The sequence below is a fragment of the Thalassophryne amazonica genome, chromosome 18 (genome assembly GCF_902500255.1).
Source record: "Thalassophryne amazonica chromosome 18, fThaAma1.1, whole genome shotgun sequence".
Classification (NCBI taxonomy): domain Eukaryota; kingdom Metazoa; phylum Chordata; class Actinopteri; order Batrachoidiformes; family Batrachoididae; genus Thalassophryne; species Thalassophryne amazonica.
In genome coordinates this window covers 47424070-47439288 of record NC_047120.1, presented here as the reverse complement: position 1 = coordinate 47439288, position 15219 = coordinate 47424070, and the positions used below count along the sequence as shown (strand labels likewise).

At 41.1% G+C, this 15219-nt stretch overlaps 1 protein-coding gene across 1 annotated transcript in view; it reads left to right on the top strand.

Moving 5' to 3' along the window:
* Nucleotides 1-15219, top strand: part of afap1l2 (actin filament associated protein 1-like 2) — a 50786-nt gene that overhangs the window by 34964 nt on the left and 603 nt on the right. Inside the window, exons 6-18 of the mRNA XM_034193471.1 lie at nucleotides 898-1109; nucleotides 3420-3599; nucleotides 3687-3773; nucleotides 3845-3929; nucleotides 4043-4147; nucleotides 5880-6091; nucleotides 8021-8166; nucleotides 8249-8363; nucleotides 9554-9796; nucleotides 11889-12153; nucleotides 13511-13684; nucleotides 13763-13950; nucleotides 15032-15193. Coding sequence (XP_034049362.1) covers nucleotides 898-1109; nucleotides 3420-3599; nucleotides 3687-3773; nucleotides 3845-3929; nucleotides 4043-4147; nucleotides 5880-6091; nucleotides 8021-8166; nucleotides 8249-8363; nucleotides 9554-9796; nucleotides 11889-12153; nucleotides 13511-13684; nucleotides 13763-13950; nucleotides 15032-15193 — 2174 coding nt within the window. The remainder of the gene's footprint in view (nucleotides 1-897; nucleotides 1110-3419; nucleotides 3600-3686; nucleotides 3774-3844; nucleotides 3930-4042; nucleotides 4148-5879; nucleotides 6092-8020; nucleotides 8167-8248; nucleotides 8364-9553; nucleotides 9797-11888; nucleotides 12154-13510; nucleotides 13685-13762; nucleotides 13951-15031; nucleotides 15194-15219) is intronic.

The window sequence follows — 15219 nt, the reverse complement described above, 5'->3', positions numbered from 1 at the left end:
AGGGTGCTTTAGGCCTTGGCGATGGAAGTTTGTACAAGTTGTCTTCTTGTTTCAATTGGTGTTTTGTTTTCCTGTTGCTAAGAAAATTCTAAATTTGCTTCTCATTTTCTTGGTATATCAAATAAATTTGCTTGTTTTTTGTCCGATCAGCTGCTTTTGCTTGAAACTTTTTTCCTTCCTGTGATGTTGTGGCAATGTGGACTGTTGGTGGCCTCCTCTTGAGGCCTTGGATGTGGGTGCAGCGCTCTGACATTGGGCTCTATGTTGTTGTCACCATCTACCGCTGTGTCGCTGCACTCATGTATTAGTGTTTGGTTTGATGCACAAGACAGTGCGTGCCAATCAGCATGCCCATCATTTCATCAGACTGGCCCCTTCCATCTCTTTGTTTCACCTTTGAAGCTCTGCTGTGGTCAGTGGTGGGCAAAGTTCCGCTAATCCGCTAGCCGCTAATTATCGAAGCTAATGTTTTCATTATCCAATTAGCTTTTCAGATAACTTTGAAAACCATCAGCAGACCAATTATCTTCCAATAAACTTTGGTCCGATAATTTTTAGACCGCTAACATCTTTTTGCAGGCAGAAGTGGTGACTCATTGTTTGGGTTTGTGATTGTGGTGTTAAAACTCAAAACTGGCTTGTTGGTAGCTGAGAGTGTACCAGAGACAATGCTGAAAGATATCAGTTAGCTTTAGCTTCCCATAAATTTTGGGGTGGTTTATCAGTTTAGCTTTATAAAAGATAACTTTTCAGTTAGCTGATTAGCTGTTATAGAAGCTAACGTTTTGGTTAGCTGTGCCTACCACTGGCTGTGGTGCATCTCACCCATTTCGATGTCCCTTCACACTTCCAAGGTTTAACATTGTTCTGCACGCTGTCTGGGTTTTAATTTGTTAGATGATGGGGAGGCTGTCAGCAGCTCCTACGAGTCTTACGATGAGGAGGAGGTGACCAGGGGAAAGTCACCGTCTGCGCGGCACCAGTGGCCCTCAGCGGAGGCATCCATTGAGCTGATGAAGGACGCTCGGATCTGTGCCTTCCTGTGGAGGAAGAAGTGGTTGGGTCAGTGGGCCAAACAGCTGTGTGTCATCAAGGAACATCGTCTGCTGGTGGGTAAAGAGCCCTATACCAGAACTGAACTAGAAGGGAGGGCATGAGGGTGCAATGGGGGGTTTTATTCAAGTTAAAGGTGTAGATTCCCCTTAGATTTTTCTCAAAAATTGACAAAATTTCCTTTATGTTGAAATCTAGTTATTATAAAGTATTTTGCCCTGCAATAGTCTGGCAGAGTGTCCAGGTGTGCCCTGCCTCTTTCTCACTGAATGCTGGGATCAGCTCCAGACCCATGTGACCCTTAACTGGGATAAGTGGGTTCTGAAAATGGATGGATGGATGGATGGATGGATGTATGGATGGATGGATAGATAGATAAAGTACCCTTGGTATATTATAAAATGACCTGTCAGCTATTTTTATTGTTGGAAAATATGTGAAATAAAACACAGCAACTACCTCTGTGATAAAACAAGTTGAGCTGCCACTACGTATACCTGAGTTCAGAGGCCTTGGCTGGAGAAGTAACCTGCATCAGGCTGGAGTCCCACCCAGAGGGACTTCACGCTTCACGCTTTGGAATCCCAGGAGAATCACTGGTACCAGTGGTCCTCAGGGCCTATATAATATGGCTTTCAATTTCAATTTACTGTCATTTATATAGAGCCAAATCACAACAGAGTTGCCTCAAGGTGCTTCACACAAGTAAGGTCTACCCTTACTAACCCCCAGAGCAACAGTGGTAAGGAAAAACTCCCTCTGAGGAAGAAACCTCAAGCAGACAGACTGAAAGGGGTGACCCTCTGCTTGGGCCGTGCTACAGACATAAATTACAAAACAAATATACAGGAAAAGCTGTTGGTGCACAGGACAGGAGGCTCTCCAGCACAAAAACACACCCATCTCTGGATGGAGCTGCACCTTAAACAGAGAGAAAAAACAGAATCAAGCATCAGAAAGACAAGAAATACAGTATAATTTGTCAGCATTAAACAACAAGAAAAACAGGAAATACTAAGGTGCTCGCCGGCCACTAGCCCTAAGCTTCACTGAAAGACCCAGAATTTAGGTAAAGTTGAGGCCGCGGCACGCTCCCTTTCCTAATAAAATGAATTAAAAGAGTGAAAAGTGTAGAAATATACTATGCCAGTATGCTAGCCATACGAAAGGGAAAATAAGTGTGTCTTAAGTCTGGACTTGAAAGTCTCCACAGAATCTGACTGTTTTATTGATGCAGGGAGATCATTCCACAGAACAGCAGCACGATAAGAGAAAGCTCTGTGACCCGCAGACTTCTTATTCACCTGAGGCACGCAAAGTAGTCCTGCACCCTGAGAACGCAAAGCCCAGGCCGGTACGTAAGGTTTAATTAGGTCAGCTAAGTCGGAAGGTGCCAGTCCGTGAACAATTTTATAGACTAGTAGCAGAACCTTAAAATCTGATCTCACAGGGACAGGAAACATGAAACAGGACACAGAAGACTGTTTTTATTTATTAGCTCTGAAACATATGTCACATACGTCCATATCTGGATTGTTGCGTACTGTGAGCAAGAAACTAATCTTTTCTTTCTGAAAATGGCTTTCAGTCAGATGTAACACCTCAGTGTCTGTGAGGAATTTAAACTTTAACATGTTCAACTTGGTCTATAAAGTGACTCCTTTAATGGGTGAATCCTGTTTTTACTATGACCATTTGGTCTGAACTCAGAAATACAACTGAAGAATTTTGCTTCACTATGAAAAAACATCTTTCTGTTGTTTGCTGATCACAATGAAAGACTGATACTGATACAACCAATGTAGACAAATCTTCAGCTGCTACTAAACATACGTAGATGTTACTTTGTAACACAAAGACAGGTGTACTTTGTTAACGGGTTCTGTTTTTGACTTCAGTGACAGGGTGAGCACCAGCTGCTACACAGAGGTCCACGTGCTTCCTGTCTCACTGTATATTTGTGAAAACCGCAAGCTGATCAATGGCCTAAGGTGACAGCTAGGTGTCTCTGGTTGCAAGGATCTTTGGGTGCCGCTGGAATGACATAGTGGCAAACAATTGGAGCATCATTTGCATTGTAAACTATGACATTTTGGACAAGTCGCTGGTTTTTCTGTGTATGATCCAGCACGTCGATTCCTAAAAAGGTAAAGAAGGCCAAGGGGACACCATATTATAATGTTGCTGAAAGAGGTGGGGATGGGCTGGTTGTCTGCCTCGGTGGTTACCCAAGGGAGTTTAATGGCGTGATGGGTGCAGCAACACACGGCTCCTAATGCATGTTCCTGGACACCGGTGCACGTTCCTGGCCTCGACATGCAGCTTGACACTTTTGCATCAGGGATAACTCAGACTTTTCTGTGCAGTGCTACAAAAGCTCCAAAGAGCAAACTCCTCTGCTGGACGTGAGCCTCCTGGGCTGCAGCGTGGTCCACAAGGAGAAGCAGCTGAAGAGGAAGGAGCACAAGCTGAAGATTGTTCCGGTTGGAGGTGAGGCCATCGTACTGGGCCTTCAGAGCAAGGAGCAGGCGGAGCAGTGGCTGAAGGTGACTTTATGACTCTTTTCAGGAAGATCACAGTTTTTTTTTTTTTTAAAAAAGCCCTAAAATATTAAGAATAGATCTTCTGATTAGGTGATCCAGGAGATTAGCCCCAAGCCAGCAGAGAACTGTGACCTCCAGCAATCCGTGTCTGATTCACCAAGGCTCATCTGCACTAAGGTACACCTCTTCTAAAAATTTTTTTTCCTTCCATAACATAAGATAGTCATGATTAAAATGTTCATGTCCAGGGAGAGCTGAGTGACAGATTCTCAGTGGTGTCAGAAAGCGGCAGCAGCACAGACAGCCACGTCGAAACTCCGGAAAACAAAGATGGTGACCTTTTTTTTTTTTTTTTTTTAAAGAAACAGCCTGTTTTCTCTGACTTGCAAAGACGTGACAAGAAATTATGTATCGCACATGTATCTCAGCTGAACGTCTCTTTACAGTGAAGAAAAAATATAGCGCGGGTCTGAAGTTCAGCAACTTGATGAACATCGGCAAGAAGAAAGTGTCGTCGTTAGAGAGCCCAGAGAAGTGTGTAGACACCTCAGGTAAGATTTACAGTTAATTCACAGTTAATATGGAGATGGAACAAACTGTACTAGTGCAGTGCCCATAGGACGTTTGTATCCCTATAGAAAATTGGGAGGTAAAAAATTTAATTAAAAAAGACCATCACCAGATCAATACCATATAATGATGCCAAATACCACCATCAGACCAACTGAATTCTAAATAAAGTGTTGTGAAATGCCATCACCAGAATGCAGAGCTTTCAAATGCCACCAGTTGTAATATAAATAATAATAATCATAACCATTGAATATACCTGTACAGTATTTAGCACAGTGCTTTAATGTTCCATCAAAATATTTTATTTTACAAACTATATCTTGTAATTTTTGAACGGTTTATCTATTAAAGAAGTAAAAACTAAAGGAAATCAATTGTAAGACTTGAAAGAAGCTTCTGTAGGAAGTATATTAGCCATAAGGTCAAGTGAGAGGGGGGAAGTGTTAGTTTTTTAAATATTTGAAAGACACTGGACTCGTCGAGAGCATTTTTACTACTATAACAGACTGATGCAGAAGGTGGCAGCAGTGCAACAGTAAGCATGCCAGCTGCCGTTAAATACCATAGAAGAAGAAAGGGTATGCTTGATTTTATCCACAGGGTCACATTATGAGGGGAGCGTGTTTCGTGTCAAAATAAAGCCATAATACATACATATATTATATTTTTTTCTCTCTTTTTTTTTTCCTCTTTAAGTTAGCAGTTTTATATGATAAAATAAACGGAACATGGAAACAAATCAGAACAAAACAGAAATCCGTATACAAACAGAGGTTTTGCAGGACAGATAACACAGAGGGCGCCATCTTGGAAGTACTGTTACAATGTCAAAACAAAGGTTTAATGTCAAAATAAAGGCTGTGAAAATTAATCCCCAAAATTTTCATAATAAAGGAGGCACATCATCGTGCCATGCGCAAGTCATATCTGAAAGCTGAGGTCGATCTGACAAACAGTCAAAGAGATATGTGAGCCACATGGCCACACACACTTTTTGCTTCATAGACAGATATAGAAATGACTTGAAAACCTTATAGCCATTGGTGGCTATGCTTATTTCTGTATACTGTTGCACGAAGGGCGTGAGACTCTACAGCTCCCCCTGGACGAAATGACAGTCCATCCCAGGTGACTTCCCCAGCCAAGGCCGAGTACCCATGTACAACTGGATGACCTGGAACAAGGCAGACAAAGTGTCTTCTCCAAGAACACAGATAGGTAGTGTGAGCAAAAACTGAACTCTGGTCTACATATCAGCAGCCCAGCACCTATAGACCCTGAGGCACTTGGATGACAATGCTTATCTCTGGATTACGTAGTGTAAAGGAGGTTAGAGTCTTTGCTTCCCCCTGGATGCAACGCCAGTCCATCCCAGGTTACTTCCCCAACAAAGACTGGGCAGCCATGTAAAACTGGGTGAACTGGGACAATGCAGATGAAGTGTCTTATCCAAGGACACAGACAAGTAGCGTGACCGGATATTGAACCTAGGTCTGTAGGCCAACTCCAGCTGAAGAAAGTGCTTAATACACATTTGAATATACGCACCGGACATTTGATCATTTTCCTCCACATTAAAACTAACTGCAATACTTAGCAAGTTGTAGGACCGCGTGATTTGAAACATACAACGGTATGAGGAATCAGTGTGCAGGAAATACTGGAAGGAAATACTATATGCAACCAGTTGTCTCCTCCATCCTCCATCAGGTTTCCTCAATGTCCTCGTCAACAGTCAGTGGCGGACATGCTGGTGTCTCATCAAGAATGGACAGCTGTGGTTTTACTTGGACAAGAGCAAGACCAAAGTGAGCCAGCCGGCCGTGACCCTGGAGGGCTGCAGTGTGGTGATGGACCCCAGCCCCGAACACCTCTACTCCTTTAGGATCAACATGGATGGAACGCAGCTGGCAACCCTAGAGGTAGGACACTCGGCCAGTTAACCCCAAAATCAAGCAGTTTCCCGATGCCGATCTGCATTAACACTCAGTTCAGTAAGACAGGAAAGATCACTGTTGTTGTTCTTATACTTGTAATTTAGTCATTTCAATTCAATTTTAATCAGCTTATAATCACAACAAAAGCCATCGCAAGGCACCTCACACAGAACAATTCAACATAAAAATTAAATAAATAATTTAAAATGAATTAAAAAAATTCAAATACATAATTAAAAACAGAAGTAAAAGAATAAAACAGATCAAAAATAAAAACTATTCATAAGAAAGAGAATAAAAATGGGTTTTAAGTCTTGACTTAAAAATGTCCACGGACCCCAACTGCTTCACGGTCAAAGGAAGACCGTTCCACAGGGTGGGTGCAAGATGAGAAAAAGCTCTTTGACCCGCTGACTTCTTCTTCACCCTGGGAACACAGAAAAGTCCCACATCCTGCGACCGCAAAGCCCAGGTCGGCACGTAAGGCTCCACCAGATCAGCTAGTAGAGTTCTTATTCCGCGTTAAACAAATGAGAAACACAAGCAACCAGACTGTTTTATCCTTTAATATGATCGAATGGGTTCATTTGTGACCCTATTGACTTTACACTGGAATACTTCTATATAAATGATTGTTTTAGGTTTCTTCATATTTATTTCACTCCAATATATTTGTCCGTTATCCTTTTCATCCTCACTCTGGGCATCAACAATCAGTCTCGATGCTTGTGCAGCTGTAAATCTTAATATTCTAGCTCTTTTGGCCGTGCTTCCCTGCAAAATAGTAAAATAGAATAATTTGAGTTGGCAAATTACAATACCATCTGAAGGTATAATGTCAAAAATCTCATAGATCCTCCTGAGGTCATAAGTGACCCAGCACAAGTTTGGATTATACTTGCTACACGGATCCACCGAGCCGTGCAAAATTCTATGAACAAATGCAGGACAAATAGATTGACAAATTCATGATAGGAAACTTTTTTCCAATTAAAATTAGAAAAATGGTGCACAAAAATATATGCCCGTGGTCATAAATGACCCCACTTGGTCACTTGAGGGTTAACCATGTCTGAAGCAGAAAGTGCACATAAGCATCTGAAAACTCTCACATTTCTGCTGACATCAGATTCAGTCCATGTAATATGTGGGTACATTATATGTGCAAGAGGGTGGTCCACGTGCTTTAGTACATGTGAGTGAAGGGTGTGGATCGACTGGGATCTCCAGAAGTGATACAACACCATTTTCATTAAGTGTATAGCACCACCCTGCAGCACTGCATACTTGCTCATATCCAGTGGAATTTTAGTCTCAGTCTTCTCCCAACAATTTTTGTTGCTTTGTTTTTTTTTCCTTCAAATAAATTCATGAACTTCCCTGATGTGAGGTTTAATGAGTGAAGCTATTGTGAAAAACTGTAACGCTGTAAGTACACCCAGAGAACCCAGAACATAGAACGGCACGGGAGTAAAAGCTGAAGGGGTTTTATTCTTAGTGTGAAATGTAACAGAGTCGAGGATACAGCAGATGTTTAGTCTGTACAGCAAATACCTCTAGGAAGAAAAACAGATCTAAAATTAAACGTCGAGCCAGGCAGTGGGTTCGAGCAGACCAGAAGATCAGCCCGCCTTACAACAATGTCCATGAGGGAATAAGTACACAGGTCAAGCAGTAAATCAGGCAGAGGGCTGACACACAACAGGGAATCATACCATGCAGAGAATCTGGAAGTTGGCAGACTAACCTTGAGGAAGACCGTAAAGCAGCACAGGGCGGCAACTGTAGAACAAACACAAGAAATGGACACTCACCCAAGGAATATTGCTACCAAATTTGGTGAAAATCTTCTTACCTGTTTCAGAGTTACTTTGGACACACACATATTTATGCACTTTGATCCTCCAATTTCAGGCGAAGACTTCAGCAGACATGGGCCACTGGTTGGGCCTCCTCCTGTCTCAGACCGGGTCCAAAACTGACCCGGAGGAGCTGAATTATGACTATGTGAACTCTGAGAGGATCTCAAGCATTGTAAATGCAGCCAATGCTTCCTTATCGTAAGATGCTCACTTGTTTTGTGTGTATGCACATGGACAACTTTTGAATGGTCTTACATTTGCGGATTTCTAACCTCTTAAGCTTGATGCAGAGGAGGTATTCTGAGCCAAACACCTACATAGATAACCCGCCCACCGCGTCTCATAACTCTGATGAGCTGTACGACGATGTGGCTTCAATAGGAGCAGATCCAGAGGTATGTTCAGGATCTAAACGTTAAAGATAAATTGTCCCTGTTGACTCAGACAAACATGATTCAAACAGTAGGAGTTATAACTTAATGATGTTACACAGTCAAAAGATAGTTACTGCCAAAGAGGTTATGTTTCATTGCAATCAGTCAGTCATATATCTCAGAAGAATATTAACTGATTTAAATTAGATTTGATGGAAAGGTAGGCCTTGGCTCATGGAAGAATTTTTACTTTGATCCTGATTCCTTTGAGTCTCATCCCACCACCTGTCGTTCATTTCTGATTTATTTGATCGTGTAATCAGGATTACAGATCAGTTCAGCACTCAGGATCAAAGCAAGACCATCAGACAGACAGACAATAACAAAAATGTACCCTATTTGGCAAGGTTCCAAGATCAAAAATTAGTGATCAGGATCTAAACTCGGGACCAAAGGTCAGCAATCGGTTTCAAACCAAGACAAAGACACAAACAGCTTCAGAAACACAGCCTCTTTGGCAAGATTGAAATATCAAAGATGACTGCACAGGATCAATAATCAGGAACAATGGTCAATAATCAGGCTCAAATCAATGTGATCATGGTCAAAAGGTAGCCATTAGGATCCAAGATCTGGCTCAAAGCATAGTAATTATGATCAAAGGTCAGTAATCAGGATCAAAGTAAAAGCAAGAGAGACACACAAACAGCATCGAAAATACAACTTTTACAAGGCTCAAAGATCAGTGATCAAGATCACATAAAAGGATCAAACAACAGCAATCACATCAAAGCTTAGGATCAAAGGTTAGCAATTAGAATAAAAGCAAAAATCAACAGATAAACTGCAGCAAAACCACCTATTAAGAAAGGTCCAAAGATCAAACATTATATATCAGCATGAAAGAGGAGTAATCAGATCAAAGCACAGTGACCAGGACCAAAATGGAAAAATAACATTTTATTAAAAAAAAAAAAAAGCGAGAGAAAACATCAACAGAACTTAAGCAGAGGACTGTTGGACCTTTGTAGAGGTTTGTGCTTTCTGAGAGGTCCTCTAGTTAAATTTGCTTGTTTGATATTGATCACAGGTATCAAACATTAATTCTGGATGAAGAAGATTTGTACTGTTAATTAGGCAGAATTTACATCAGAAGTAATCAATTTCAAAAAATAGTTTGGGCTTCTTACTCCTTTGCTGATGTCACACAGGATGGTGAGGAGAGCGGCCTACCAGAAGGGGAAGAAACCCTTCAGGATCACCATGAAACATGCACACAGGATACCAGGGATACAGGGACACAACAGAATGGTGGAAACAAAGTTTATCTGGATCTAGTCCCTGTGCACTCTTTTCTCCATACAAGCTGTGCAACTAAAGTCCCCTCTGCCAAAGAAGATTCTACACAATCCCCTGTTTCTGCAGAACTGGAGCCCCCGCAACAGATTAGAGAGGTAGGTAATAAGCCCCCACAATATAGGGATGTTAAGGAGTAAAAAAATTAACAATATAGACAGATCTGTTGATATATACAAATGGCAGTGATCCCTGACATTTTATTATCAAATGCTTATAATAAGGAAATGTAATGAAGAAATGAATTTTATGATAACTATAACCAACAACTAACCAACATACATCAAGCTGCCGTCACTCGTAGTGGCAGTCGCTCAGTATTTCCATAAAATAGACTTAACATCTATTTTGGCCCCACTTAGTTGGCGGCATAGTGACTACTTGTCTCTTGTCACTGTAAAATATCCACTCTGATTGAAAATGAATGCCTGCTGGTCACTTTTCCTCTGACTCTCTTGTAGCTACAACAATATGACTCAGGGGTGATGGGGTCCCAGCCATGCTTGACGGCACTGTAAATAATGCCGTCAGAGTGCTCTCTGCTGGACAGATTCCATAATGACACCAATTCCAAGTGTTTTTCTGCATCATTTTTTGTTTAAAATTTTCATATTGTCAAAAATAACAATACCAATGTTTCATGAAAGGCTCATATCAGCTGATATCATTAACCAATTGATAATATCAGTCGGGCTCGAGTATTAAGAATTTATATCCATGAATAATGGGGGGTCTCATGGTGGTGCAGTTATTAGCACCCTTGCCTCCCAGCAAGGTCGTAGATTCAAGCCTACTATTTAAATTCTCTGCATCCGGTGTAAAAACTTTGTCAGATCCACAACTGGATCCATACTGCATTTTGCTGTGATGAATGAGAGCAGCCGAAAATATTGCTATGAAAGCCTAAACTAGAGCACCACAATCGTAGAGCGCAAACCTCCACCAACACTAATTTCCACTTCCATAAATTTTTACCTTAGAAACAATTTTCAAAGTGAAAGTCCTGTTCAAAGTGACTCTTCATAAGCTAAAATATAGATCAAAAGGGCCTTTCAATGTTAAAATCAAATATCTGCTAAATCCACAATACGGATCAGATGCGGATCAAACTTAGTCTACTCATTGAGAGTGCCAGTCTGCACCTCAATGACACAAATGAGAGTGATTGAGGCACTTTTGATTGAGATATAACACAAAATGTACACCAAATGAGCTTTTTAATATTAAATTCAAATGTCCACAAAATCCAGAATCCGGATCAGATCTGGATCAAACTTAGACAGCTGATAGTGAGTGTCAGTTTGCACCTCACTTTCAAATATGAGTGTGATTGGGGCACGTTTGGTTAAGATATAATGTAAAATATACATTAATATAGGTTTTTCAATGCTAAATTTAAATGGCCACAAAATCTGTAATCCAGATCTGATCCAGATCAAACTGTGTCAGTTGATAAAGGACACAATCCCATATAATGCTTCCAAATATGAAAGCCATTTACTTGTTTTTGGCAGAGTTATGAATTTTTGAATGTTCATTCAATGTTAAAGGATTGGGACTTTTCCAATTTTTCAAGATTCCTGACTTTGACCTTGAAAATTGAATCAGTTCTTACCCCTCAGGATATGAATCCTCTGTAAAAAATGTTGTAAGGAAATATGAAAAATTGTGAATTAAAGGCTGTTCACAAAGAAACAAACAGGGACAAAAACATTACCCCCACACAACTTTGTTGTCAGAAGTCATTAGGGCGGCACGGTGGCAGAAAGTGGTTAGAAAGTCTTTTCTTTCAAAACAGAAGGTGCCCAGTTCAAGGCCTTCGCTCCCTTTTTCTTTTTTTGTCCTGCCATGAAAAAGTTTTCTGCATCTTAATAATAACAAAGTCATGTTTTATTATTTTTGACATTTTATTTTAGATTCGGAATGTTAATTTTCTATCAAATATAATTCATTTAATTGTAATGTAATTGTGTGGATGGAAGACATTATTTTTTGACCCGTGGCCCTCCATCCAGATTAATTTCTGGTCCAAAAGAACTTTTAGGTACTCATGGACTGAAGTCAAGTTACAGTATAAACATTTCCTTACCTTTCTGTGTAAAACACTCACATAATTAATAATGTTTATTGGCATTTACATATTTTTTTAAATAATTATTTCCTCCTTGATTTTGTCTGCACTGATTTCAGGTCTATTCAGCAAATGTTTCTGAACCAGAGGTAGCGCCTGTGGCAAACAGCACCACAAGCAAATCTGAGCAAGAGCGCCCCCTCTCTCCCAGTCCACTGCAGGCACAAACACATCTGAAAACCTCCTCCCAAAGCTTGGATTCCCCTCACAGAGTAAATGTAGGAACTCCACAGGGCTTCAGTCCCTCTGGGGGCCAGAACCATAAAGCCATCCACAGCCCACAACCGCCTCGAGGGAGAAGCACCAGCAGTGGAGAGTCCGTCGGTGAGCAGAAAAACACATACACACATATATATATATATATATAGTTTACCCTTAGACATAAATAGTTATATGCATTTCCATGATTTTCCTTCATTGGTTGTTTGGATCAGCAATTTCAGTTAAATATATCATATAACAGACAAACACTGATATTTGAGAAGTGAAATGAAGATTATAGGATTTACAGAAAGTGTGCAATAATTCTTTAAACAAAATTAGGCAGGTGCATAAATTTGTTTAGGGTTAGGGTTAGGGTCATTGTTTTGTTGAAAAGATCCAACCCCGGCACAACTTCAACTTTGTCACTGATTCATGAACATTGTTCTCAAGAATCTGCTGATATTGACTGGAATCCATGTGACCTTTAACAAGATTCTCAGTACCTGCACTGGCCACACAGCCCCACAGCATGATGGAACCACCTCCAAATTTTACTGTAGGTAACAAGTGTTTTTATTGGAATGCTGTGTTCTTTTTCAGTCATACATACCTCCCCTTATGTCCAAATAACTCAATTTTAGTTTCATCAGTCCACAGCACCTTATTCCAAAATGAAGCCGGCTTGTCCAAATGTGCTTTGGCATACCACAAGCGACTCTGTTTGTGGCGTGTACGCAGAAAAGGCTTCCTCTGCATTACAGCATCTCTTTGTACAAAGTGCGCTGTATAATTGAACGATGCACAGAGACACTGTCTGCAGCAAGATCATGTTGTAGGTGTTTGGAGCAGGTCTGTGGGTTGACTATGACTGTTCTCACCATCCTTCGCTTCAGCTTATCTGAGATTTTTCTTTGCCTGCTACTTCAGGCCTTAACTAGTACTGTGCCTGCCGTCTTCCATTTCCTCACTGAGTTTCCCTACAGTGGAAACTGACAGCTGAAATCTCTGAGATAGCTTTTTATATCCTTCCCCTAAACCATGATGTTGAACAATCTTTGTGTTCAGGTCATTTGAGAGTTGTTTAGAGGCTACCATGTTGCCACTCATTAGAAGAGATGCAAAGAGGGGAAACATTTGCAAATGGCCACCTTAAATACCCTTTCTCTTGATTGGAATCACCTGTGTAAGGAGGTCAAGGGTCAATGACCTTCCTAAACCAATTTTGTGTTCCAATAATTAGTGCTAAATGTATTTAAATCAAAATGACAAGGGTGCCCAAATTTATGCACCTCATTTTGTTTAATTACTGCACACTCTTTAAATACTAGAAACTTCTCAAATATCAGTGTGTTTGTCTGCTATATGATATATTTAACTGAAATTTCTAATACAGACAACCAATGATTTATAAAGGAAAATCATGAAAATAATCAAACTTTTGCATAAAACTGTATACCTTTTTTCCACTATGTCATAGGGTCTTCCAGTGCAGTTGAAGTGAAATTAGGCAAAAACCGCACAGAAGCTGACATGCGACGCTACATTGATGAGCGCGACCGTCTGGAGAAAGAGAGGGAGGACGTGAGGAGCAATCTGGCCAGCCTGAAGAAGGAGAGAAGGGAGGCCAAGGAGGAGCTGAGCGTCTGTCAAGGTAGAAGTCCTACGTGGACTGACAGCACCGACTGCATTTTAGGACTTGTCGTACCTCACGTGTGTCGTTCACCTGCAGATCCCAAGCAGCACGCCTCACTGGAGGCCATCCTGAAGGAGAAGGAGGAGGCGTGTCGCGCGGCCGAGCGCGACAGGGTCGAAGTGGAGCTTCGACTGGTCGAAGTAAAGGAGAGTCTAAAGAAAGTGGAGTCGGGGCCTTTTACACTGGGAACCACACTGGACAGCAGTCTCCAGGACACACCTGAGGTTAGTGTTCTAGTTTTAGTCCAGAGGCCAAGCAGGTTTTCTGGACCACTTAAGGGAATTAAACATTTACAATTTAGCCCCAGTATACCATGGTCTACACAAAATGTATGGTGGCCATCCCAGGATTGTGGTTATAGCTAGGCAGGGGGTCAGTGAAGGATTACACCAATTGCTCCAATTCATATCAAAAAGTATACCACATTATTTGCCTGATCATAAAGATTCCAAAAATGTATTTCATTTATTGAGAACCAAATCCCAACAAAAGTGACACAAGGCAGTTCACACGTGTAAGGTCCAACCTTACCAACTCTTCTAAGTAAGCACACAGATGACAGTGATCAGGAAAAACTCCCCCTGGTGTTTTTGAGGAAGAAACCTGAAGCAGACCAGCCTCAGAGGAGTGAGCCACTGCTTAGGCCATTCTAACAGAGTTACAAGTAGATGCAAAAAAATGCGTATTGGTGCAAAGCCACCTTAAGGCCAAGCCAAAGAGTTTGAAAGTTGTAGAGTAGGACGTGATGATTTAGAGTCCTCAGCAGGGCTATTCTTGACCAGTCATTGAATGTAGCATCAGCTACGCCAGTCCTGTATCACTGGAATACGGTCCTGTATTATTGTCTGAGCTGTTAGAACCTTAAAAACAGATAGTTTGCACCAACCATTACGCTTAGTTATGTTACAGGGTAATGTCATAGAATCCAATGGATGTTGTCCTTGTTTGACCATGAATGTGGAGACAAAGCATTCAGCACTGTCAAAACTATTATAATTATTAATCCTATTAGCTCAAGCAATAATGTGCATCACTTTTACCAAAATTGGACCAACTTTAGCTTTTGACCCCTGAACAAACCAAAATTAGCCTGTGTAACCATTGTCATTGTTTTACACCATAACTCCATAACATTCAGTTATAGACAGTATCCTGGAAATATAGGCCAACAAACACACTGGCAGACATGACCTTGACCTCAATGAATGGCTTTTGTCAATGTTTGCTATGTTTGGTACATATAAGACTGAAAATTTTGGCCTTTTTCAATTTCCGAGCTATCTCTCTCTTCAATTTTATCTTCAGAATAAAGCGGTGAACCTGCCTGTTTCCCAGATGTCCTCATCCCAAACATCCAGTAGCGGTGTGAGTGTAGAATCCTTCTCCCCCGTCAACTCTGCTTCTGCACTGAAGAACAGACCCACCTCCATCATGGCTACTAAAGGCAACGTCCTGCAGAAAGCTAAGGTGAAACAGATTTGGAACGGATTGTA